Source organism: Sciurus carolinensis, chromosome X (assembly GCF_902686445.1).
Source record: "Sciurus carolinensis chromosome X, mSciCar1.2, whole genome shotgun sequence".
NCBI lineage: Eukaryota > Metazoa > Chordata > Mammalia > Rodentia > Sciuridae > Sciurus > Sciurus carolinensis.
Window position 1 is genome coordinate 83,706,901 of NC_062232.1, and position 25,558 is coordinate 83,732,458.

At 35.9% G+C, this 25,558-nt stretch overlaps 1 protein-coding gene across 5 annotated transcripts in view; it reads right to left on the bottom strand.

The window, feature by feature from the left end:
- Nucleotides 1-19,655, bottom strand: part of Zmat1 (zinc finger matrin-type 1) — a 42,411-nt gene extending 22,756 nt beyond the window's left edge. For 2 of the 5 annotated variants that reach the window (XM_047536653.1, XM_047536654.1), the window contains exon 1: nt 19,337-19,655. In XM_047536653.1, the coding sequence (XP_047392609.1) occupies nt 19,337-19,619 (283 nt within the window). In that variant the 5' untranslated portion in view covers nt 19,620-19,655. Of the gene's footprint in view, nt 1-15,526; nt 15,831-19,336 lie in introns of those variants that run through there. The other 3 variants (XM_047536655.1, XM_047536657.1, XM_047536658.1) reach the window with 3 other exon arrangements.
- Between the last annotated feature and the right edge of the window lie 5,903 nt (nt 19,656-25,558).

Sequence of the window (25,558 nt, forward strand, 5' to 3'; positions counted from 1 at the left end):
AGAAATTGACATTATTTTTTTAAATATGAAAAATTCAATGACTGAGAAGAAAAATCCTATACATAGCACCAACAGGAGACTTGATCAGCAGAAAGAAACAATGTATGAACTCAAAGACAGGTTATTTGAATATACACAATCAAAGAAGAAACAATAATGAAAAGGAACAAAAGCGTTTATAGGATTTAAGAGATGGCATCAAAAGAGCAAATGTTCAGGTTATGGGTATTCATGAAGGAAAAGAGAAAGACAAAGGAATATAAAGCTTATTCAAAGAAGCAGGGTTTTCGAGATGGTGGAATAGAGAAAGTTGCTTTCTTGGCTGCTACATGGTGTGAAACCAAGAAAGCAAACAGGCAAGGTGGGTGAACCAAAAAAGGGAGGACCTTACTAGAATTTAATACCAGACACTCAAAGCAGATTGGGGACTCAGGAGGTTGGGTATAATAAAATAAGGAAGAAATCCCCCAGTGCCAAAGCCACAGCTGTAGTTGAAGGCAAAACTGGATCAGTCCCTCCCTAAGTAAAGTGGAAGGATAAGGGAATTAATGGAACCCACATTTTTAGGAGGACCAAGGGATGTCGGGAGACAATTTAGAGATCAAAGATACTGATAGACTAAACTGAAAGGTGAGCTGCACAAAATCCTTGTACAAGAAAGAAACTTCATCTCTCCCAACTATGTGTGGAGGACACAGGGAGAAACCATTTTGCAGCCCCAGCATGGAAGCCAGCAACTGGGGAAGCTGATTCCTGGAAAACCCAGATTTGGCCCATAATACAGGCCTTGCAAACCCACATTGCACAACATAGAGTGTGCCTAAGTAACCACAAGAAAATCAAACATGGAAAGAGGTTTACACAGGGGACATCAGGTCATGGAAATTCACCTGTTTCTCCCCTCCCCCTCCAACCTGGCTGCTTGCAGGATGGGCTGGGAAGAGACAAGTCTGACCAGGAATTCAAAAGGGTGGGGTTGAGAAAAATTGAATTTGGAGACTGAACCCAAGACCAGGAAACATGGGGTCTGCAGGTGACAAAATGGACTAAGATTTGGCTTCTCAACCACACAAGTGGAACCCAGGAGACATCCTGGAGTGCAGTCTTTCAGTGAAGACCAGCAACTGCTGTACCTTAGAGGTGCACTGATTTAAAATCTCCAGACAAACCAGCATTCAGTAAAGAATCCAGAACCCTACATCTAAACCCCACCTTCAGGAGTTCCATCTATGTGATTACTTCTCTCTCCATAGTGACCACACCTAACACTGTTGAGAAGGGAAACTGAGAATCTTATGAACTCCAATGGACACAATTCTTTAACTTTTCACTGAAATCCTTTTTTTCCCCCTTTTCTCTATTTAATTGTGACCTTAATGGTTGATGGACACTTATACATATTCATACTTGTTTTGTCTAATTTCTAGCATTTTTGAAACTAGTTATTTTTCATGATTCAGTATTTTGAGGACTAGGATGTTTGATAGTATATTTCAGTTTTGCATTCTTTTATATTCAGAAATTGTAAAACCCCTTGCAAACTTACTGTTTTTACTGCGGGCAATAACTGATCATATCATTTATTGAGTGTGACAATTATCATTGTAGAGGTCATAGCAAGGACTATTTGTTTTAATGCTGTATATTTGCCTTGGTTGTTGTTATTATTTTTCTCCCCCTAAAAAGTGAGGTACTGAAAAAACTCAGGGACACTACAGGTCCACAGGGTTGAAACTCTAGTGCCTCATATTCATACTGTTAGATGGGTAGACACACAAACAACATGAAAAAACAAAAACAAGGAAACAAGCTGCCCCAAACAACCAAGATACTTCAATAACAGGATACATTGACATAATTGTGGCAGAAATGTCAGAGAAGGAATTTGGAATGTATGTAGTTAAACTGATCTTCAAGGTAAAGGACCATGTAAGGAGTGAAACAAGAGAGAAAATAGAGGAAGTGAAGGATCACTTTAATAAAGAGAGATTCTGAAAAAAAAATCAAGCAGAAATTCTCAAAATGAAGGAGTCCATAAACCAAATTAAAAATTCAATGGAAAGCATCACCAGCAGACTAGACCACATAGAAGACAGAGTTTCATGCAATGAAGACAAAATGTATAATCTTGAAAATAAAGTTGGCCATGGAGAAAAGATGTTAAGGGACCATGAATAGAACTTCCAAGAAATATGTAATAATCAGAAAAGACCAAATTTAAGATTTATTGGGATAGATGAGGCTCAAGATACAAACCAAAGCAATGAACAATCTTTTTTAAATACATTTATTTTATCTTTTATGTGGTGCTGAGGCTCAAACCCAGGGGCCTCATGCATGCTAGGTGAGTGCTCTCCCACTGAGCCACAACCCCATCCCCCACAATCTTTTCAATGAAATAATATCAGAAAATTTCACAAACCTAAAGAATGAAATGGAAAATCAAATCAATACAAGAGGCTTACAGGACCCAACATACACAAAATTACAACAGACTCACACCAAGGCACATTATTATGAAAGTGCCTAATATATAGAACAAGGATATAATTTTAAAGACTGTCAGAGAAAAATGACAGGTTAAATCTGGAGGGAAACCAATTCAGATATCAGCTCAGTTCTCAACAGTGACCCTCAAAGTTAGGAGATCTTGGAATAATATATACCAAGCTCTGAAAGAAAATGGTTGCCTTCCAAGAATACTATACCCAATAAAATTAAGCTTCAGAATTAATGATGAAATTACAACCTTCCATGAGAAATAAAACTAAAAAGAATTCATAACTAGAAAACCTGCATTACAGAACATACTCAATAAAATATTTCACAAAAAATAAATGAAAAATATAAGTGAAAATCAGCAAAGGGAGGAACTACACTGGAAGAATAGTCAATCAAAGGAGATAATGATTCAAAGTAAAAACCAGAATTAAATCAAAATGTCAGGGAATAAAAATCATTTCTCAATAGTACCACTGAAAGTAAATGGCCTGAACTCATCAATCAAAAGACATAGATTGGCAGATTGGATTTAAAAACAAGATCCAACAATATGCTGTCTCCAAGAGACTCACCTCTTAGGCAAAGACATACCCAGACTGAAGGTAAAAGGATGCAGAAAAAGTATCATTTACAAGAATCTCATAAACAAATAGGGGTCTCTATTCTTATATCAGATAAAGTTGACTTCAAGCCAAAGATAATCAGAAGGGACAAATAAGGACATTTCATACAGATTAAGGGAATTACACATCAACATGATATAAGAAATGTTTATGTCCCAAAAAATGGAGCATCTACATGCATCAAACAATTCCTTCTCAACTTGAAGAATGAAACAGACCACAACACAATAAATAATACTGGGTGACTTTAACACATATCTCTCACCACTGAACAGATCTTCCAAACAAACTAAATGATCTATAGAACTTAAAAATACAATTAATAGAATTAACATATATAGGATATTTCATCCATCAATGACTGCATGTACTTTCTTCTCAGCAGCACACAGACTCTTCTCTAAAATAGACCATATCTTAGGTTGCAAAGCAACTCTTAGCAAATACAAAAAAAATTGAGATAATACCTTTATTCTGTCAGATCATAATGGAATGAAATTAGAAATCAATGACAAAATATAGAAGCAGATATAATACCTGAAGCCTAAATAATATGCTATTGAATTACCAATGGATAGCAGAAGAAATCAGGGATGAAATAAAAAAAATTAGTGGTAAATAAGAATAGTGACATAATTCATCAAAATCTCTGGGACACTATGAAGGCAGATCTAAGAGGAAAGTTCAATGTATTGAGCTCCTTCATTAAAAGGATAGAGAGTCACCAAATAAATAACCCAACATTACACCTGAAAGCCCTAGAAAAAGAAAAAATCAACACCAAAAGCAGTAAAAAAACAGGAAATAATTAAAATCAGAGTTGAAATCAATGAAATTGAAACAAAAAAATCAAAAAAATTAAACAAAAATTAGTTCATTAAAAAAAGATAATCCTTAGCCAAGCTAACAAAAAGAGAGAAAACTCAAATTACCAAAATCCATGATGAAAAAGGAAATATCAACAGAGACTACTGAAATACAGACAATAATCAGAACCTACTTTGAAAATTTATACTCTAATAAAATAGGAAATCTTGAAGAAATTGACAAATTTCGAAAGACATAGTACCTACACAAATTGAATCAGGAGGGACATACAAAATTTAAACAGATCAATTTCAATCAATGAAAATGAAGTAACCATCAAAAGGCTACCAAGAAAGAAAAGCCCAGGACCAGATGAATTCTCAGCTGAGTTCTACCAGACCTTCAAAGAAGAACAAATACCAATACTCTTCAAAGTATTCCATTAAATAGAAAAAGAGGGAATCTTTCCAAACTCATTCTATGAAGCTAATATCATCACCCTGATGCCAAAACCACACAAAAACACATCAGGAAAAAAAAATTCAGACAAATATACCTGATGAACATATACAAAAATTCTTAATAAAATATTGGCAAATCACATACAAAAACATATTAAAAAGATAGTGCTCCATGATCAAGTGGGGTTCATGCCAGGGATGCAAGTTTGTTTGAACATACAGAAATCAATAAACATAATTAATGACATCAATATATTTAAAGACAAGAACCACATGATTATCTCAATAGATGCAGAAAAAGCATTTGATAATAAATAGCATCAATTCATGTTCAGAATTCTAGAAAAACTAGAAATAGTAGGAACATACCTCAATATTGTAAAAACTATATATGCTAAATCCAAGGCCAACATCATTCTAAATGGAGAAAATTGAAAGGATTCCCTCTAAAAACTGGAACAAGACAGGTATGCCCTCTTTCACCACTTCTATTCAAAATAGTCCTGGAAACTCTAGCCAGAGTAATTAGACAGAAGAAAGAAAGGGATATGAATAGGAAAAGAAGAACTCAAACTATCCCTATTTGCCAACAACATGAATCTATATTTAGAAGACCCCAAACACTCCACTAGAAAGCTTCAAGAACTCATAAATGAATTCAGCAAAGTAGTAGGATATAAAATTAATACCCATTTATCAATTGCATTCCTTTACATTGATCATGAATCAACTGAAAGAGAAATTAGGAAAACTATCCCATTCACAATACCCTTAAAAAATATTCGGGAATAAACCTAACAAAAGAGGTGAAAGTCCTCTACAATGAAAACTACAGAAGTCTAAAGAAAGAAATTGAAGACCTTAGAACTTGGAAAGATCTCCCATGTTCTCAGATAGGCAGAATTAATATTGTCAAAATGGCCATACTACCTAAAGCACTATACAGATTTAATGCAATGCCTATCAAATTGCCAATGATGTTCTTCACAGAAAAAGCAGTCATGAATTTCATTTGGAAAAATAAGAGCCCCAGAAGAGCCAAAGCAATCCTCAGTAAGAAACATGAAGCAGGAGGCAGCACAATACCAGACTTTAAATGATACTACAGAGGTATAATAACAAAAGCAGCATGGTATTGGCACCAAAACAGATATGAAGACTAATGGTACAGAATAGAAGACACAGAAACATACCCACATAAATACAGTTATTTCATACTAGACAAAGGTACCATTAAACATACCTTGGAGAAAAGATAGCCTCTTCAACAAACGGTGCTGAGAAAACTGGAAATCCATATGTAACAAGATGAAATTAGACCCCTATCTCTCAACTTGCACAAAACTTAACTCAAAAGTGGATCAAGGACCTAGACATTAGACCAGAGAACCTGCACCTACTAGAAGAAAAAGTAGGCCCAACTCTCCATCATGTCAGCTTAGGAACTGAATTCCTCAACAAGACTCCTGAAGCACATGAACTAAAATCAAGAATCAATAAATAGGATGGTAAGACACTAAAAAGCTTCACAGCAAAGCAAACAATCAAGAATGTGAACAGGGAGCATATAGAATGGGAGAAAATCTTTGCCACCTGTACCTCAAACTGAGCATTATTCTCCAGGATATATAAAAACTATTAAAACAGCATCAAAAAACAACTCAATCAATAAATAGGTAAAGGAACTAAAAGGCATTTCACAAAAAAAAAGAAATATGAATGGTCAATAAATATATGAAAAGCATAAGTGGCATGATTTTAAGCATAGCGGCATAATCATAAGCACAGTGGCATAATCTTAACTTTTCATTATAGAATTTAATAAGAATTACTAATTATCATTTGGTGGCATTATTACATATCACAGAAAATATGTTTCTTTTTTCTTTTTGGGGAGGAGGTGGTATCAGGGATTGAACCCAGGTGTGCTTAACCACTGAGCCACATCCTCAGGCCTTTTTAAAAATCTTTTTATTTTTTAGTGGTGCTGGGAATTGAACCCAGGGCCTGTGCATGTGAGGCAAGCACTCTATCAACTGAACTATATACCCAGCCCTATATTTTATTTTGAGACATAGTCTTGCCAAGTTGTTCAGGACCTTGCTAAGTTGCTGAGGCTGGCTTTGAACTCATGCTTCTCCTGCCTCAACCTCCCTAGCAGCTGGGATTACAGGTGTGCTCCACCCCACCCTACAGAAGTATTCCTTTCAGAAGTAGGGAACCACTAATTTAGAGGTTCAAGAATGCCCCAAATTTTACAGTTTTCTTTCCTAGATTAACCCTTAATTCCAGGTTTCTCCACTACCAAGAAAATCTGAAACTGACACTCAAACTGAAACTTGTTGATAAACAAGGCTGGATTTTTCCATTCAGCCTTTCATTACTGGTGTTCCAGATAATTTCCATGAAGTCCCTGAAATTGCTGGTGAATTTCCTTTAGAATAGTATTGCCTAGACTGTCTTTGACTCATTTCCTTGAAAAAGATGTGGGTCTGTTTTATTTCTCAAATGGCATAATATTCTCAGACTCAAAATTCCAGCCATTCTTCCTAAAAATCACTAATTCATGTCAATTCTAACAATACATTCCTTTCTATCTACCTCTTCCTATTAATTCCACTTAACACCAGCTACTCCAGACCCTCAAGTGTCTTTGGACATAATTTAGCTTTACTGATATTTGTTTAGATCCAAAGTATTATGGCAGGTGTTTTGAAACTAACCTGTCACGTTATGTTACAAAGCTGGAATGTAAATTTTGTTTTATATTGCCTCTTCTAATTATATATACATAATCATTTCACAAATTGGGAATACAAACTAAGTGAGTACTTCCTAATCTCAAGTAATGTACAATTCAGTAAGGAAGATAATATGTGTATAGAAAGAGCTATAATCCCAAGACCAAAATATTTTATATGCTGTAAGATATAAGAAGATATAGTGTATTCCTTCTGAAAATTTTGGGGAAAACTTCATAGAAGAGAACATAATTTGAAATAAGCATTAAAAGATATGCAAAATTTAAAAGAGTAGAACAATGGTATTTAAGGGAAGGTAAGAATACAAAAAGCAAAACTGGAAAACTCAGAATAAAGTCAAATCATGACAGGCTTCATTAGGGTATTTGCATTTAATTCTATAAATAGACAAAAGGAGTGATCTAAAATGGGTATATCGGTTAAGAGTCCATTGCAGACCTGAGGCTTGCACTAGAAAAGGGACAGTGGGCACAGAAAGAAAGGAAAAAGGAGAAGTCTTATCTATCAAAACTAGAAGATATTAAAGACTGAAATAAGAACTTTCTATGAATATTATGAGCCTTTGCATCTATCACAATTAAACTTCAGTAATGTTGTTCCTGATATAAGAGGTGGAGCTCTGACATGACATACAATGAATTCATCTAGAACTGTTTGTCGGTGGCAAATTCTCTTTGAGGGAGAATGTAATATGAATGTGCTGATGTCCTGACTTCAGTGAATCAAAAATTAAAATACAGGAAAACAATTATAAAAGATGATGCTGGAGTGATGATTCACACTTAAAATGTACTTAAGAATGTACTTGAAATGATTTACTCAAATTTTATCTAAATAGCAACTCTCTTAATTCAAATATGATTAAATTTACTCTAATTTTCACAACAATTCTTTATGTAAAATTATTCTTAATCAGGGTTCCACATCAAATTCATATGTGAAACTTTTCAAAATCATATATACTGAATTAAAATCAAATTATTTGTGGGTGGTTCCATTCGTCCACAAGTGATTCTGATCATCAACCATGATGGAAACTTCTGCCTTACAGGACAGGCTCAGATTCTTAAACATAATGATGGTCCAATATTTATTTGGTGAGTAAAAGGACCTATAAAAACATCTGGTCACTTAGAATGTTACTTATCAAGCCTAAGTTATGCTTTAGTCTAATCTGTGAAGGTTTTACAAAAAAAGGATGAATGACTGAATGTACATATTCCTTGGCACTACTCAAATGTCTTTAAATCTCCATGGTTGAAGCTCAAGAATCTGTGTTTTTAAGCAGGTTCCTGAGAAGCTGGTGTTTTGCTGTAATCTCTAAAAAAAACCAAACTATTGACCTTATTCAGTCTTCCATCATCACAATCTTGGCTGCCCATTAGAATCCCCAATTTAAACAGGCCAATTCCAATTAATCAGAATCTCTCTGTTTCCCATTCATTGTTTATTTCAGTGTCCTGGGTGATTCAGTTACATAGTGAGGGTTGAGAACCAATGTTATCTTTTAAGGATTTTCACAGGCTTCTGTTGAGCTGAAATTTGTTTTCCTAGTGTAGGAACTGTTAAATGTTAGTGTATATCAGAATTACCTGGAGAATTGTTAAGAAAGATCACTGGATTCCCACAACCAGAATTTTTTATTCAGTTGTTCTGAGACTGAGCCCAAGAATTACAAGAACTAAAAAGTTCCCTGGAACTGCTGATGCTGTTGGTGCAGGGACCATTTAAATCATCCACTGGACCTAGTTTCATTTCTTGAAGACATGGTAAGTATGAACCCACTTCCAATATTCCTTTGATCCTTTAAAAGAGCTACTGGTTTTCCTTTCTTTCCTTCCTCCCTTCTGTGAGTAAATCCCAGTTACATCATATGACATGATTTCTAGTCCTCTTATTAGTTTGCCTAAATTCCTGCCATTCATAACTAACACAATCTCCTTTAGAGGGTCATGATAACAACAAACAAGTAAAATGGGATCATCCTCTTTTTAAAAATTATGGTAAAAAACATAAAATTTAACACTTCAACCACGTTGAAGTGTACAGTTCAGTTGTATTAAGTATATTTAACACTTTGAGTATTTATCTTCTATCAATGTAGCCTAAGCTAACTTCACTAATTTTGGTCATCACATCCACCGACTTGTGCTCAGCTAACTTTGGACTCAAATATTTCTATTCCACCTAGGTCTAATTAACCTGTGTTCCTTCAGAACAAAGTTATGTAAATAGAAACTTTTCTGAACCCCTAATATATTTATTGTTTTAACCAGATTTTTTGTTGCTGTGATCAAAAGACCTAACAACAAAAATTTAAGAGGAAAATTTTATTTGGCTCACGGTTTCAGAGGTCTCAGTCCATAGTCAGTCAACTCCATTGCTTTGGGGCCAAGGTGAGGCAGAACATCAGGGTAGAAACATGTGGTATAGTAAAGCAGCTCAGAATATACCCAGCAGGAAGCAGAGAGAGCTCTGCTTACCAGGAACAAAATATATAAACCAAAGGCATGCCCCCAGTAACCCACATTCTCAAGCCACACCCTACCCACCTACAGTTACCATCCAGTTAATCCATTCAAGTGGATTAATGCACTGATTAGATAAAGGCTCTCGTAATCCAATCTTTTCACCTCTAAACTTTTTTGCATTTTCTAAACATGAGCTTTGGTGGGGATGCCTAATATCAAAACCATAACATTTATTGGCTCCATTTAAATTTTACCTTGTTAGATTCAGTTTTAGCATTCTAGTGTTTCAAGATCTTACTGGATCCTGAATTTGACATCTGGGGGATTGTGGATGGTGAATTTCTAAGAACTAACTTACATATTGTTTCTTAGAGGTTACTCCATACTGCCAAATTCTTCTCAAGTGGCACTGCCCCTGAATTTCAAATGGATGTGATGACCTTTGCTTTCTAAAAGTGATCCGTGAGATTTGGAGAGATTAAGTGCTTTTCCCAAAGTCACATATTTAGTGTCAGAGCCAGGATTCAAATGTATGTTGACCCAAGATTTCCCTGAGGTGGTTCTTAAGAAAGTCAAAGTCTTGGGCTGGGTATGTAGCTAAATGGCAGAGTTCTTGCCTAGCATGCATAAGGCTCCGGGTTCAATCACCAGTACTGCAGAAAAAAGAAGTGGCAAAGGGAGACTTCCTTTCTAGGCTCAGCATTCATAAGATGCTAAGTAAATGTTTCTTTAAACCCTCCCTGCCCCTCATCCCCACTATTTGAGACATGATTTTTGAACTCCCAGAAATAAATGGCCAATAGCCAATTCTGAAAGTGAGAAAGGAAACTGGTGCTCATAGTACAGACGTTTCTCAGTCTGCCTCAATGTGAAGGCCTAGAGGGAAATAATTTCAGGGAACAGATGTTGAATTAGAAGTCAGGTGAGCAGATGATGTTGGCTGTGAGGAGTATGGTGGGGAAAGAAAATAACATTTACTAAACACTCATTATGTGCCGCAAATCATAAGTAAGTGTGGTAAAAAAATGGGAGTCAGGAGAGGTGGCACGTGCCTGTAATCTCAGTGACTGGGGAGGCTGAGGCAGGAGGATCACAAATTCAAAGCCAGCCTCAGCAATTTAGTGAGACCATGTCTTAAAAAAAAAAAAAGGATTAGGACTTAGGAACTAATTCTGCTAGTAATACAAACCAAAGCATAGCTGAAGAAATGAAGAAACTTGGGGACTTTGTATCTTCCTTTTTCTTATGCTTCTTTACAATCTTTCAAAGTTTTTTGAAAATTTAATTAACTGATTAGAATATTAAACAAATGCATTTATTGGTTAGTTGTTACATTCAGTTTTATACTGCTTCTTAATTCCAAAAACAGTAAGAGTTGTAAAAAGTACCAGAGTAACTGGGAGAAGTGGTGCACATCTGTAATCCCAGCAACTTGGAAGGCTGAGGTCAGAGGATCACAAGTTCCAGGACAGCACCGCAACTTAGTGAGACCCACCCCCATGTCTAAATAAATAAATAAGTAAATAAATAGGGCTGGGAAGTAGCTCAGTGGTACCTTGCCCCTGGATTCAATCCCAAGTACAAAAAACAACAACAAAAAAACCCCCACTAGAGTAAGAGACTGCATTGCTGTTGTCATCCTGCTATTTACTTGCTGTATGATTATGAATACATCACAATCTTTAAGATTTCTGTTGTACTTGACTTCATATGTTTTAGGGTGATCAGTGGGGAAAAAGTTTTGTTTTAGATAGGAATACAAATAGAAGCAGAATTTTGGTGGGACACTTACAGAGGACCTAATTATTTTAGCTCCTTCCAAATAAGATTATCAGAAACAAAAAAGATGATTTAATATTTGAAGCAGCGATACTATAAATATAGAACTTTAAGGGCCTAAAAAATTTCAATATTTCTCCCCCTACTTCTTCATTCCTTTCATTTTCTTGTCTATGTCCTAACCTTAAAGTTGGCTCTCTCCAAAATATTTCTTTGCAAAAATACACACAACATTTCTATCACTAAGTATATTGTTTTAGTTATCACTACAAGTGTCAAAATTTTTTTTCTGCAAATTTAACATTCTTGTTATAATTTGGTACAAATAGATCAGTTTTCTTCTCTAACAATAAATACACAAAATTCATGGCAACTTCTATCATGTATCTTTCAATCCAATTCAGTAAGAAGTTAGGAGATGTGGGGTAAAAAATATATACATTAGAATATCAAATGACAATATACTGAATGCTGAAAAGTATAAATTCATCTCTCATTTGCAATGAATAAATGTCTTTGAACATGGTAAGGTAAATGCCTCCCAGTCAATCTTTGGAATGTTATTTTAGTATTTCTAGCATAGCACTTCTGAACTGTTCTTCATTCCATGGTATTTAAATTTTTTATGCTACTATGAACTTGGAAAAGATATACAGAAAGTAGAGCAAGATTTTATTCTCAGAATCAAAGCCTACTTTAGTGAAATGGTAATGAGAGCTTAATGATACAACATGATGCTATCAAATATGGACTGGGATATACTGTCTTTGAAACATACAGGAATTTCTTTTTAAAGTATTTTCAGCTGTAGATGGACACAGTATCTTTATTTTTTTATGTGGTGTTGAGAATCAAACCTAGTGCCTCACACATGCTAGGCGAGTACTCTACCACTGAGTCACAACCCCAGCCCGAAACATTCAGGAATTTCTGATAGTAATATCATTTCTTTGCATTTTAACATAAGGGTAATGAGAAAAAGGAAAGAACTGACACAAAAACTAGATTGGAAATGGGAAAAAAACCTAAATCTGTAAAGGAGTAAGGGCTTAAAATAATAGGATATGGAAAAGATAAAGTAATGCTTAATGGATAGTCCCACTCATACTTAGGGTAACAAGGATAAAACTGCTTTGTGCCTTGTGGTCATAATAAACTATACTTCCTCAGGTTGTCAACTGTTAATAAATCAAGCATAACTTTCAAATATGTTATTTTCCAGGAACTATACGTCAGAAAGTTGTACATAACGTAGAAACATAGTCATATAACAAAACTATTACCTACAGGTACAGAGTTTCAGTTTGGGACAATGGAAAAGTTCTGAAGATGGTTCATGGTAATGCCTACACTACATTGTGAATGTGCTTTATGTCACTAAATGGCACACTTAAAATACTTAGGCAAATTTTTTGCAAATTTTTAAAAATATTGAGAAAATAAAAGATAAAAGCACCTTCTTCTGGAACTAGTGCACAAAAACAGATGTCCTCGACTCAACCCACTGCTGAGAGGAAAATCCAAGAGCAAGTGATAAACTTTTGTTTTGCTACCATGATGTAAGTGATCCTCCTGAGTAACATTTATGAGGATTATTTGAAAAGAGTAATTTTGTGACAAACTGTAAATGAACTCTGACAAGGGTTCATATATTCAATGTAATGTATTTGATTACATTTAACTGTGGCTTTAGTCTTTTGTGGGAGAATCAACCCCACAATGTTCTATTCTATTGATGGTCTATTGATAAAGTGCTGGGCTGGGGATGTGGCTCAGTAGTAAGAGTGTTTGTCTAGCATGCACATAGCATTGGGTTTGATCCCCAGCACTGCAAAAATAAAAATAAAATAAAAGTGCTTTATCTCTTTATTTCTTTACTAAAGGAAATGTTTATGTGATCTGAAAAAATAAAGCTTTCATAGTAATTCAGAATGGGAGGGAATGATGACCTATTCACTGGGTAGTGAGAGAAAACAAGTAAGATTTTTAGTTGTTTAAACAGATTCAAATCTCATCTGTACTTTAACTATATAACCTTGAACAAATTATTTAATCACTATAAACTGATTTTTCATTCAAGAAGTACAGAAATGCATATGTAACTCCCAGGATTTGGCAAATATTAAATAAGATAAAACTTTTTAAATGTTCATCACATGTATGCACTTAATAAAAGTATGTTTTTTAACTAATCCAAACACTTTTGAGTTTTACTTAATATTATACACAATCATCTTAGTTCAGGAGAGGGTTATTGAAAGATCTTCTAGTCTAGAATTTCTCATTCTTGATATTATTGTCACTCTGGATCAGATAATTCCTTGTTGTAAGAGGCTGTCCTAGGCATTGTAGTATAGGCCTCTTCCAATAAGATGTCAGTAGCATTCCCTAGTTGTGGAAACCAAAACTACATCCAGACATTGCCAAATGTCCCTTGGGGGGCAAAAATGCCTCCAGTTCAGAAAGAATTCATCCTATGTCCTCATTTCATAACTGAGGAAGCTACAGACCAGAAAGGTTATAGGAAGTAAATGAATGGGGTGGCTAAAATTTAAGAGATATGATTCTAGAGTCAGTTGGATTTGGTCCAGAAAATAACTGTGACAGTCTGGGGAAAGGCAATAGTAATACTAGAGAGATGCTAAATCAGTAAACTATAATTATGAATATATTATAATATAATAGCTCACATTTTATGGACTTGGGAATTACCAAAATATGATATAAATATAAAAATATTTGATTCAGCTTGTACCAGAATATATGCCTTTAATGAAATAAAATAAGAGAGTCATTTGATAGAAACTTAATTTTAGTGACCTTTGTTAGATTGGGCCTATTTTGAATAGTTGCACTACTATGAGAATGCAAAACATCACTAACTTCTGCTTCCAAAAATGTAACTATTAAATTCAAATTATCATATTTGAAACATTCTCCTATCTAATATTACTAGATGACACCAGACAATTTAGAATGAAATAGATTTTCTTGTGACAAAAATATAACACTTATGGCTTAGATCAGAAAATAATAATAAATACAGTCCACCTTTTTTGTGGAATTATAAATGATACAGGATATCTGAGGAAAGGAAACAGAAGATTACCATTTTTATTCAGTTTGGGGCAATAAAATTTTCTGTTTTATGAACTGTTCTTTTATTATTCTGGTAAGAAGTTTAAACTTACTCAAATTAGGTAACTCTGGTAACTCTACATATAACAGGCTATATTTAATAAAATGACTCTTATTTGCATTTCTTAAATGACAATTAGGTTTAGTTATACAAACATCAAATTTCTTCCTCAGGACAAATCATAAAACATTTATGGCAAGAACTTGCTATTAGCTGTTTTAATGTTTCACTGAAGTGGGAATTGCATAGTCTAACTGATCTTGACACAAAGAAACCTAGGATTGTAAATAACTTCTTGTATATCCTATTTTAATAAAGTGATCAAAATGGAGCAAACCTCAAAAGGGTTGGCTGCAATACTATAAACATAAATTTCATTCTTCGTCACAGAGAAGTTTGAGAAATAAGCATTTGAATTGTGCAAGGAGTGCATGTGCTATGTTCTCCATAATTACATCTTTAAAGATAACCTCCCTCAAACATTCTGAATAAACAGGATATTTTTTTTGTAAAAGATGGCTTGACCTTTGGAATCTTTGAATACCATCATAACCTAAATGAGCAGAGTACAGTACTCAGATATAGCAGAATGAGGAACTGTATTAATCTTGCCAAGGTGTTGTAAAGGTCACACTCCTTTTAAGGAGTTCTCAGAAACATTAATTGTGCTAGAAATGCAGATCTGTACCACTCAACATGATGGACACTCAAAGCTATAAAGCTATCTAACATCATTAGATTTTCAAGTTATTAGATTAGTATCTGACTCATGAGTTTGCCAAGTTTTGGCTAATTTACAGAGATTATCACAATCAAACAGATAATGAAGTTTCCCATAGCACATTAATAATTACAAAATAAAACAGAATTAACAAAATAATTGGAAAGTACTAGATAGAATTTTAAATATTTATATCATTTTTATTTCAACTAAACCTTGACCTTCATAAACCTTTGTGGCTAGTGAGTTCAGGATTCATACCTGTGAAGTCAGAAACTGAATTAAGGTCCTGTGTAATCCATTAACTTACTTGATCCCATGACAGCTACTTTGCATCAGAAAGCCACCAAATACATGCCATTCATTCCAACAGGTTAATAAACGTGACTGGATCTGTAAGACTGGTTTCAGATGGAAAAGAATCAAAGTTCTATTCTCACAGATATAATGAATATGGTAGGAAGCTTGCTTACTTTATTCTCTATAAGCTTAGTGAATATTTTCACATATTGACACCTAAGAGAAGACAGGGGGCCAAAAACTAACAAATGTTCATTAACCTCTCTCCAGACATTCCCAACCTGTGAAATACAAAATTAAAAATTATTTCTAACAGTTTACTAATTATTCTTCACAAACACAACAGATTTAAAATATAATGTGTTTTAGTGTACTTGTATTATATAAACCACCATGGTCAGAAGGAAGATTTATAATAAACAATGGAACAGTCTTAATAGTTCAGGAGTCTGACTAGTCATTTAAAACTACATTTTTCCTACTTGTTTATTTTGTAGTTTTAATATCAAGAAATACCATTGAGCTCTTCAGTACAGCTGGGTCTTTTGTCTGTATATCTTTAAGCATTAAGCCCACTGCCTGGCACACATACACTAGTATTCAATAAATGATTCCTGAATAAATTATGGAAAGATTAGTAACTAAGTTTTCTTATGGTGTACTTACTGACATATGACTTGAAACTCTACTGAACAATATGGAAACAAAGGAAAACCTTCTAAACTAAATGCTATGCAAAAGGACTAATAACAAAATAAAAAGTCAGAATCTAAAACAGCAACTATTTCATAATTTCTTTTTTCTTGAAAGGAGATAGCAAATGAGCAAGGAGTTTCATTTATTTTTTGTTTTGGCTTTTACTGAGTACAGGTAACATCATTACTGAGTGAAAATTCATGTTTGAGCCACTGAACATTTTTAAAAATCTTCATTTGATGAAATATGTTCTACAAAATCTCATGACTCCCCTTACCTTATCTCATGAATTCTGAGTGTATATGTTTGAATCTTTTCATGTCTGTTCACTTCCCATTTCTGTTGTTCTGATGTTTACTCCTCAATATCCCATTTTGACAATTTCTGATATTCCTTACTTGACAATTTCTGTTCCCCACTGACTTCCTCATTACCAACCCCAGGAGGGATGAGATCCTTGACTCTTAGCAGTAATTGAACATTTATTAGCCCCAGGCATGGTGGCAAAAATGCCTATAATCCCAGCGACTCAGGAGGCTAAGGCAGGAGAATCTCAATTTGAGGCCAGCCTCATCAACTTAGTGAGACCCTCTCCCAAAATTTAAAAAAAAATGAAAATGACTGGGGATATAGCTCAGTGGTAAAGTGCCCCTGAGTTCAAACCTCAGTATGGAAAAAAGAAAGTAAAGGAAAAAATGTATCAGCAAAGATATATTCAAACCACATTTAATGATTTTATCAGGAGTGGACTTGTAATAATCGGAATCCTGACAATTCTTTGATGTCTTTTAGAGCTTTGTCCTAACTAAAACTTCAAAAAACCAAATGGGCAAAAGATATTGGCACAAAACCAAGTAACATTTTTCTCTCTTCTCCTTTATCCACTATAACTGTCAGCCACTTGGCTTTTATAACTATCTACTTTCATAACAACCTAACAAAACCACTGAGGCCTAACAGTGTTTTGGGCAGTGTGATACATCAAACAGTCACCATTTGTGAAAAGTTTGTACTAAACAGTTAAGGAAGGATATCTAGCTAAAAAGAAATGATAATGATTTTTTGGTAACAATTATGCTTGGTATTTCATATCCTAGTAAATTGCCTCAACCCTAATTCAACACAGATTTCACTACTTAGTGAATGTCAGGTGGTCAACTATTGGTAAAGGTTTCTTACGATTTGTGTGTAAGTGTCCTAGTACACAACCATGGAAAAAAACCCCAAAGGAATGTCAATGCGGGACTCCAAAATCATGGTTCATGCTTTTAGATATGAAATTAAACTCAGAGTTTGGACAGTCCAATTCCCCCATTTCAGAAATGACAAAACCCAAATCCAGGAAGCTTAGGACCTGTTCAGGGTCATGAAGTCTAGTGGATTAATTACAGCACTGGATGTCTAAGCCAGAGTTCTCTTCATACAGATAAGGTGTTGCTGCTACTTTATGAACTTAAAGACTTTAATATTTGCATATATTCAAAGATACTACAGTCAAACCAGTTAGAAAGCCTGGCAAAGTCACTTTTTCCCATGAAATGATGACCTTAAACCTTACTGTGAACAGGTCATAAGAGCCAAATTGAGTGGTGATTTTGATGCCTATAACACAGCTCTCACCTACCTGCTGGTTACAGACAGTTTGGTATAAAAGTTAAAAATCCAGGAGTTTCATCCTAGGACAATGACATATATCCAAGCTGATTGAAGACACTACCATCTTTCAAAGGTTACCTTTAGTAAGAGAGTTGATAAATAAAACACCATCATATTACAGTGTATTTCTAACATCCATATTTAGTAAGTGGCATTTATGTAATGTGCCTATTACAAATATTGTGAGGGATTTGTTTTTATTGATTTGCCATTCCACCAAAGTGAAAGGTATGAAAGATTATGGAATAGCACACACAAATATATCATTTACAATTGTGTCCTTTTACAATAAAAAGGAACTTAAAATATTTTATTCTATTTTGGCATCCACAATCTTTCACTTTGGAGGTAAGTCAGCAAGATAAAGTCACATAGCACATAGTGGAAATTACAAAATTTACAATGGTAAGACTCTCTGAGATCTTCTACAGTAGTATTGGTCTCCACCATCTAAGTACATTTCCAAAACTGCTTTAAAACACATTTCAAATGCACATTTTATAAGTCTGATATTAGTAGGCTGTTTACAAGTATATAGTACTTCGTGTGAACTAAAGACCACTTATACTGAAATAGTCAAGAAATATTTTTTGTTAGGAGTAGTATGTGTTGGTAAGTAACACAGCACTGATTGAAATCCAAAGCACCTTAAAGATGTAAACCTTTCTGTAAGCCTTGTAAACCTTGCTTTGCTAGTATACAACCTCAAATATCCACAGAAAACTTCCCAGTGATTGCTGAAATATCTGCTTCTGCCAAACTCTCTGCCTCTTTCTCCAGTAATCTTCTCCACCATACGCTGGATCCTAAAATACATCAGATCCTACTTGAAAGCTCAAGTATACAAGCTAACCTCCTCGAAATCCTAACCCCATCACTCTGTAAAAAGTCTACTGCGAGTTTCTACACTTCAGGGCGTTGAATTTCACCCAAGGGGGCTGTGTGTCTCCCTCATTTCTTTTCTTTCCTCTTTGATTTCTGTACCCTTCCTCCATCAGCACCCCCTTTCCTTTCCCTGACCCTCAAGGTCCACAGCACTTCTACCTTGCCTCCTCTCTTTTGCCAATCACACCTCAGCGTTCTACATCACACTAAAGCGTCTGGCTGGGAGAGAAATAATGTGTTATATATATTTTTTCCCTTCTAACTCCTGCCTTGTGAGTACCTGCAGTTCCTTTGCCTGCGGACCCCCGTCCTTTGCGGGGAAAGGGTAGAGGTAGGGAAGCCCCTCTGCTTCAGTCCATCTTGCACACTCAGGGCTAATACAGCGGGGCGGGGCGGGGCGAGTTTGGCCTTTACTGCGCCACAGCAGGTGGGGGGTGGGGCGGAGGCGAACCGCGCCCAGTCCGATCTCGGACAAGCCGAAGAGAGGCAGCAAAGGAGATGGGGCCGCCCCCGCACCCCGGGACGGGAACTCACCTTCTCTGAGGCAAGGGCGGGTGTCTACTTTAAAACTACTGCCCCCCCTCCCCGCCGCCGCCATAGTGGAGCCGCCAAAGCCGCCGCCGCCGCCGTCGCCACAGCCACCAGCGAGCGGGCAGACAGGCGTGGAGGTGGCGGAGGAGGCAGGCACAATCACTGCCACCGCCGCCGCCGCCGCCGCCGCGCAGGCGACGTAGGAGGAGGAGGCGGCAGAGACGGTAGCTTCCTGAGGGGAAGACTCCGCCGCCAGCAGGATGACTGTGCTCGGCGCCGCCGCCATCGCACAGCGAGGCGCGTACAATTGCACTTGCGCCCCGCTCCCGTTAGGCTCCTTTAGCTCCGCCTTCCTCTTAGCCCCTCCCCCCGCCCCCTTTTTCCTCACTTCAACTGTGAGCCTCGGTCTCGCTCCTTCTGCCCGCCAATGGAAATGCTGTACACCCACAGGACGCCTGCCCCCTCCTCCTACTGCTTGGCGTCACCAGTCTCCCTTTGGAGGGAAAGTGATGATAGCCAAGGGTAAAGGTCAAAAAGCGCGGGATGTAAAAGCACGTGGACCTCACACAGTGAGGCCGCTTTTCTTGGAGCACCTAATCTAAAAGCAATTTAATAATAATAAAAAGTAAGTCTGGAAATTTATTGATCTCACCTCCAGATTATCTCTAAAATACATTTTATTCTGTCTTACAACCCTTAGTAAAGAGAACAGAAATAATCAGAATCTTTGGTCACTACACATTTTCCCCATGGTCCCTTAAAGGACCGTTTATCTATCCATCTACCCATCTAAATTACAGTGAACTTCCGTCAATTTGGTACCCAAAGAACTGGGATATTACTGATAATTCTTTTTTTCTTTCAACTTCCTTTACTCCCCAATCCTGATTTATGTTTATTATTTTCTTCCTCTTTATTTCACATACACATATGCCTAACTAATGTTTTCTGGTTTTGATTGTTTTCAAATTTCACAAAAATTTATCTTTTTCTAGGCAGCATTCTAGAATTTGTTTCTTTAACTTAGCTTTTTGATTCAAGGATACACCCATGTTGTCACTTGGAGTTGTAATTATTCACTGTCAATGTTGTACAATATCCCATCCATTTGTCTTGTTGATGAATATACCTCCTGGTATATGTGTGTAAAAGTACGCTCTCCTTTCCAGGCTCACTTTCACTGTTGTATTTAAGTCCTTATCAGGTCTTCTCAGAACTATGGCATCTGGCCCACTAATCTTTCCTCTGGTCTCAGTGCCTCCAACCTGTTTCTATATTGCTGTCATTCATCACCAGCTCTCCATCACCTATGGGATAAAATCAAAGGACACAGTTTTGCACTTACTAAATCCCACCTCGCCTCTTAATCTCACCTCTTTTCACTGCCCCACCCCTCCCCTATTTTATTTTATGATTCAGCAATACTAAATCTTACAGATTCCTGTGAAGTTCATGTTATTTCATGTTGCGGTGTTGTTATTTATGTTCTTCCCTCTTCCTAATATACCCTTCTGCCAACATGAACTCAGAAAACAAGATAGTGTATCACCTCCTCCAGGTAACCTGTTTTGTCTTTGCTTAGAGTTAATTCCCCCTCTTGTGTACTGCACCTATACCTATTGCATATTTTTATTGTAATTAATCGTATTTTCTGCCTCCCCTCTTCATAGCCTGGAGCCATTTTGAAACTAAAGGTATTTTGTTTTATTTTATGATCCATATACTCCAACCCAGTAAAGTCCTAAGACAAAAGCAGTGACCCCCAGGTCCAGGTCCCTAAGCCCTACTTCTATCCCACAGATATGTGTATTTTGCTTGCACAATGGTTTATGTACTTCTTCCTCAATGCTTAAAAGGGAGGTTTCAAGCAAAAAGCTACTTGAAAACATTGGAAGATTTGTCAGTTGTGGTGCTGCATTCCTGACTGGCAACATTAGCTGAAGCTGAATAACAAATTCAAAGACTTGGACTGCTGGATTTATAAAAATGTATCTTTATGGGATTTTGTTGTTGCTGTTGTTCAGATTTATCCAAGAATATTGGAGTGAGTGGGTGGTTTTTCTCCTCTTCTATCCTGGCGTTCTGTAAATTAGAGTAACTTCTGATCATCAAAGAAATTATTAGATAGGCCAGACAAAAGAAATATTCTGCCAAAATAACCAATAGGACAAGGTAAACATAAAAATGGGGTGTGATTTTATCCCTTCCAATATGAGGGAGGAAATCCCTCAAACATATTGCCTCTTTAAATATGAATCACAGTTCACTTGTGTAAGAAAAATTCACTCAAAATGTCTGAGGGAGTGTGTATCAGTCAGCATTCAGTCAGCAAAAAAGAAATTGCACTAGGTATTTCAAACAGAAAAGATTAATGTATGACTCAGGTACTTAAAGGAATAAGAAAAGTTAAAGGAGGAAAACATTTGTACGATATTTTTATATAGGTTGGAGACTTTAAAAGCCAGTTTACCTGGAATCCAGCAGATAAAGAATATGAATTTTTGGGGGTGGGCTTAGCATTCTTCTGTGACATGCTTTTGAGGATATGTGAGATTAGCAGAGATTTTCAGCAGTTCTCTGACCTGTGTGAAAATAATGATTATATTAGTCAACAAACACTTATTAAATTATGGAATAACTTCTTCCTTCTAAGACTCCATGGACAATTCTGTGTCTGTCATTTAACCAAATCGTAAAAATACAACAAAGGGTAATACATTAAATAAAAGAAAGTGAATTTTCTCCCCATTCTTCAGCTCCATTTGGTGACATGCTATTGTTAGCTGCTAGGCCAGTACTTTCAAGCACAATCACTTAAGCTTGCAGGAAAAAAAAGACTGTGGCGCCTTTAAATAACTGTAGTGGCCTCTAAAGTTGCTTTTTGTCTCAGACAAGTTCTGATAGAGAAACTTCCAAGGTCACCTAGAAGTGAATGCTATATCAATTAAACTTGCCCAGCTATCCTGCCCCACATTTAGGAAGTGAATTTTGCTCTCTAGAATATTAAATTCTGTGCCCATCAGTGGTCCCATCTGTCATTTTCTGAACCTGCAATGTAGGAAGAGGCATGATGTCAAACAGCAAGCTCAAGAATGTGCCTGCTTCTACATGTGAAGATGAGTCTATTGTACATGAATATATGAGTTTCTTAAAAAATGAAAGAAGAAAAAAGAAACCCTTGCTTTGTTTACCTGGGAAAACACTGCTTTGGGAATGATCCCCAGTGCTCTCCTTCCTTCCATCAAGTGATAAACCCACCTTCACACTTTTATCTCCTTCCTTGTAGTTAATTCACAAAGGGGTGAACCCACTGCATTGTTACACTATAACATGAAAATGTCACCAGATTACAGTCATATACTATGACAATTCTAAACACTTTACTTTCTTCCTCTTATACATACCATTGTTCTCTATGACCATAATGTTTTTAAACGAATGCTGAAGTAATTTCTTTCACAGGAAAGACATTAAATGTTGTAAAGAATAACAATTGTGAAAGCCTTTTGTGGGCAAGACATTTCCCATAATTTCCTGATCATCTCGCAATTTTGTTGTTACATTGAGCTCATTAATCCATTTAAAGAATGATAAACTCAATCTCATGAGTGTAACTAACTTTTCTATGGTTTTTAACTTAGTGATTGAAAATGGTCTGTTTATTCCATTGGGTCAGCAGGAAGATACTCTAACAACCCCTCAAATCACAGAAAGAAGATGGGAGTCGGGGTGGGAAAGGGAATTTAGGTCTGAGGTGGAAGGGAAGGTCAGAGGCGCTAAAAAGAAAAAAAGGAGCATAGTTTTGCATATAGGAGAAATCATCAAATAAACAAAAGCATATCAAGGGTCCGTTCAATATATTTATAGTGTAATATAACATGCCTCATTTGAAATGATATGCGAACATTTAAAAGCCCACTATTACCAAACATAATGCTCTTAAAGTTATCAGAAAATGGAAGAAACAATTAAAGCAATTTTGTGGCATATAATGAGTAATTGACAAAAAATGAACCTAAGTAGAACAGAGGTTCTGCTTTTATGACTTACCTCCTAAAAGTGCCACCTCTTAATATTATTACGTTGGCAATTAAGTTTCAACACATGAATTTGGGGGAACATCCAGACCATAGCAGTGTGTATAAGGTGACTCCGTTTTGAACAAAAATGTTTACATATATGAACAAATGGAACATTTGAAATATATATATATATATATATATATATATACACATACATACATACATACAAAAACACCAGGAGTTTATGGATGGATCACAGTTAAGTTTAAAATATGAGATAATTAACTCATATTTACATTTTTAAAAGGTAATAATACTAGATAAAATTATTATACTATAGTATGTGTCTGGTTGGAGATTGACATTATAGAAATGAATCTTTACTGATTCAAAGTTGTCAAATATATATTTTTAATTAAAATGAGATTACCCAGAGTTTTTATAAAAACATGCTGCTTTATTCCTGATTTATTTGTCTCATAGTATGAACCTACCTGCATCTCATTCTTCTTCTCTGTTCCATAATCTCATCAAAGATTCTCTCTCTCTCTCTTGCCCTCTTGCACACACCTTTCTCATCAGCCTAGAGAGAATCTCAAGGGAACATTCCTCAGTAATTTAGCTTCCAAATCTATGCCAGAATCATGCTTGAGGTTTCCTATGCATAAACATCTAAAAAGTTCCAGAAAATTGTACTGGTTAAATTTAACTATAGAAAAGATTTTTCCTTTAACCCATTTGTCTTTTATGATTGGTTAAAGGAAGAACATGTTAGGCATTGGTTATTTAATCACACAATGGAATATGCAGTCAGGGAACAATTTCATCACCCCATTTTCTCTTGTTTCATATGCTTTCATGTCCTCTGGTTTTTATGCTTTATGCTATCCATCCTCTTTACATCATCACGCAGCTCTTGCTTTAAGAGACATGAGTTATAATCACAGGTGGTGTCTAGAGTTACATTTTCGATGGAGACTATTCTCTGCATTCAAGTGACAAAGAAATTAAATAAAAGCAATTGCATACCCAATACCGTGGGTTAGAAGATTTTTAAAAATTGAGGATTGATCCTAAATCCAGTTAAAAATTATCTTCTAGATGTAAGGAATATCTAAATAAATATCACTTTAGTAATTTTTTGTTATTGCTGAAAGGTATATTTGTTGCATAGACATTCTCAAAGGATTTAGCACAATTACACAAAGTAAGATTTCATTTTTACATAAATGATTTCAAAAATTAGCTTGATGATATTTGGTGTGGGGGTATGGGGGATGTGCACTCTCATGAAGGTAGTAAATAAACTAGATCCACATCTTTGAACTCCTCTTTGACAGAGTTACTCACTGTAAGTCTTTTCTTCAGGAGATTCTTTTAAAATGACTCCATTCTGTAAGTGTTTGAATGAGGGTCTGAGTGTTGGTACAGACTATGGTGTTCCAAAATCACCCAAAAGTAACATAGTAAATGTAACTAATTATAATAAGAATTTCCTTTACTGGGCAATACACATGATGAGAGAGAAAGTAACCTCTCTCAGATGCTACAGAGACTGATGTTTCTGACTATGGGACACATATCTGCTAACTCTCACTTCAGTACTTAATCCCATAGGCCTACCCTGCTGAATATTTTGTCCTTCAGGCTCCAGGGGATAGCACAGACATGAGATCCCTAGAAGGAAAGACCTTGCAACTTTATAGCAAGTTTGTATAGTAATGATTCCCACAATCCTTCCACAAAGGGACCTATGGTTATTTACTTGGCTAACTGTACATAGGAGGGAAAGGTACACAGACATCTTTAGGCCTTTGGACACATAGTCCTAGTTGATATTGATGTCTGAAGACCTGAGACATCTTCATGGCACTGGGAGAGGGAGCAAATGAGTCATTCCAGCTCGGATTTGCTGTCATTCTAATGAGTTCATGAACTAATCTGCTTGTCATTTCCCTGATCTTCAAACATATAATTAAATTGATACATATACCAAGTGATGGAACCTCCACAATTGTTCCTTAACTGGTAAAGAAATGGCTATCATCCTAGGGATATACAAGTGCTCTGAGATGCAACTACAACAGCCAAGAAAGTAAGTTTAAAAACACACAAAATCTTGCAGAGAGTAACAGAAATTAGTGACACCTTTTAAAACTTGAAGGGGTAGTGATGTAGGGGTAGTGATGTCCATCATTTCTCA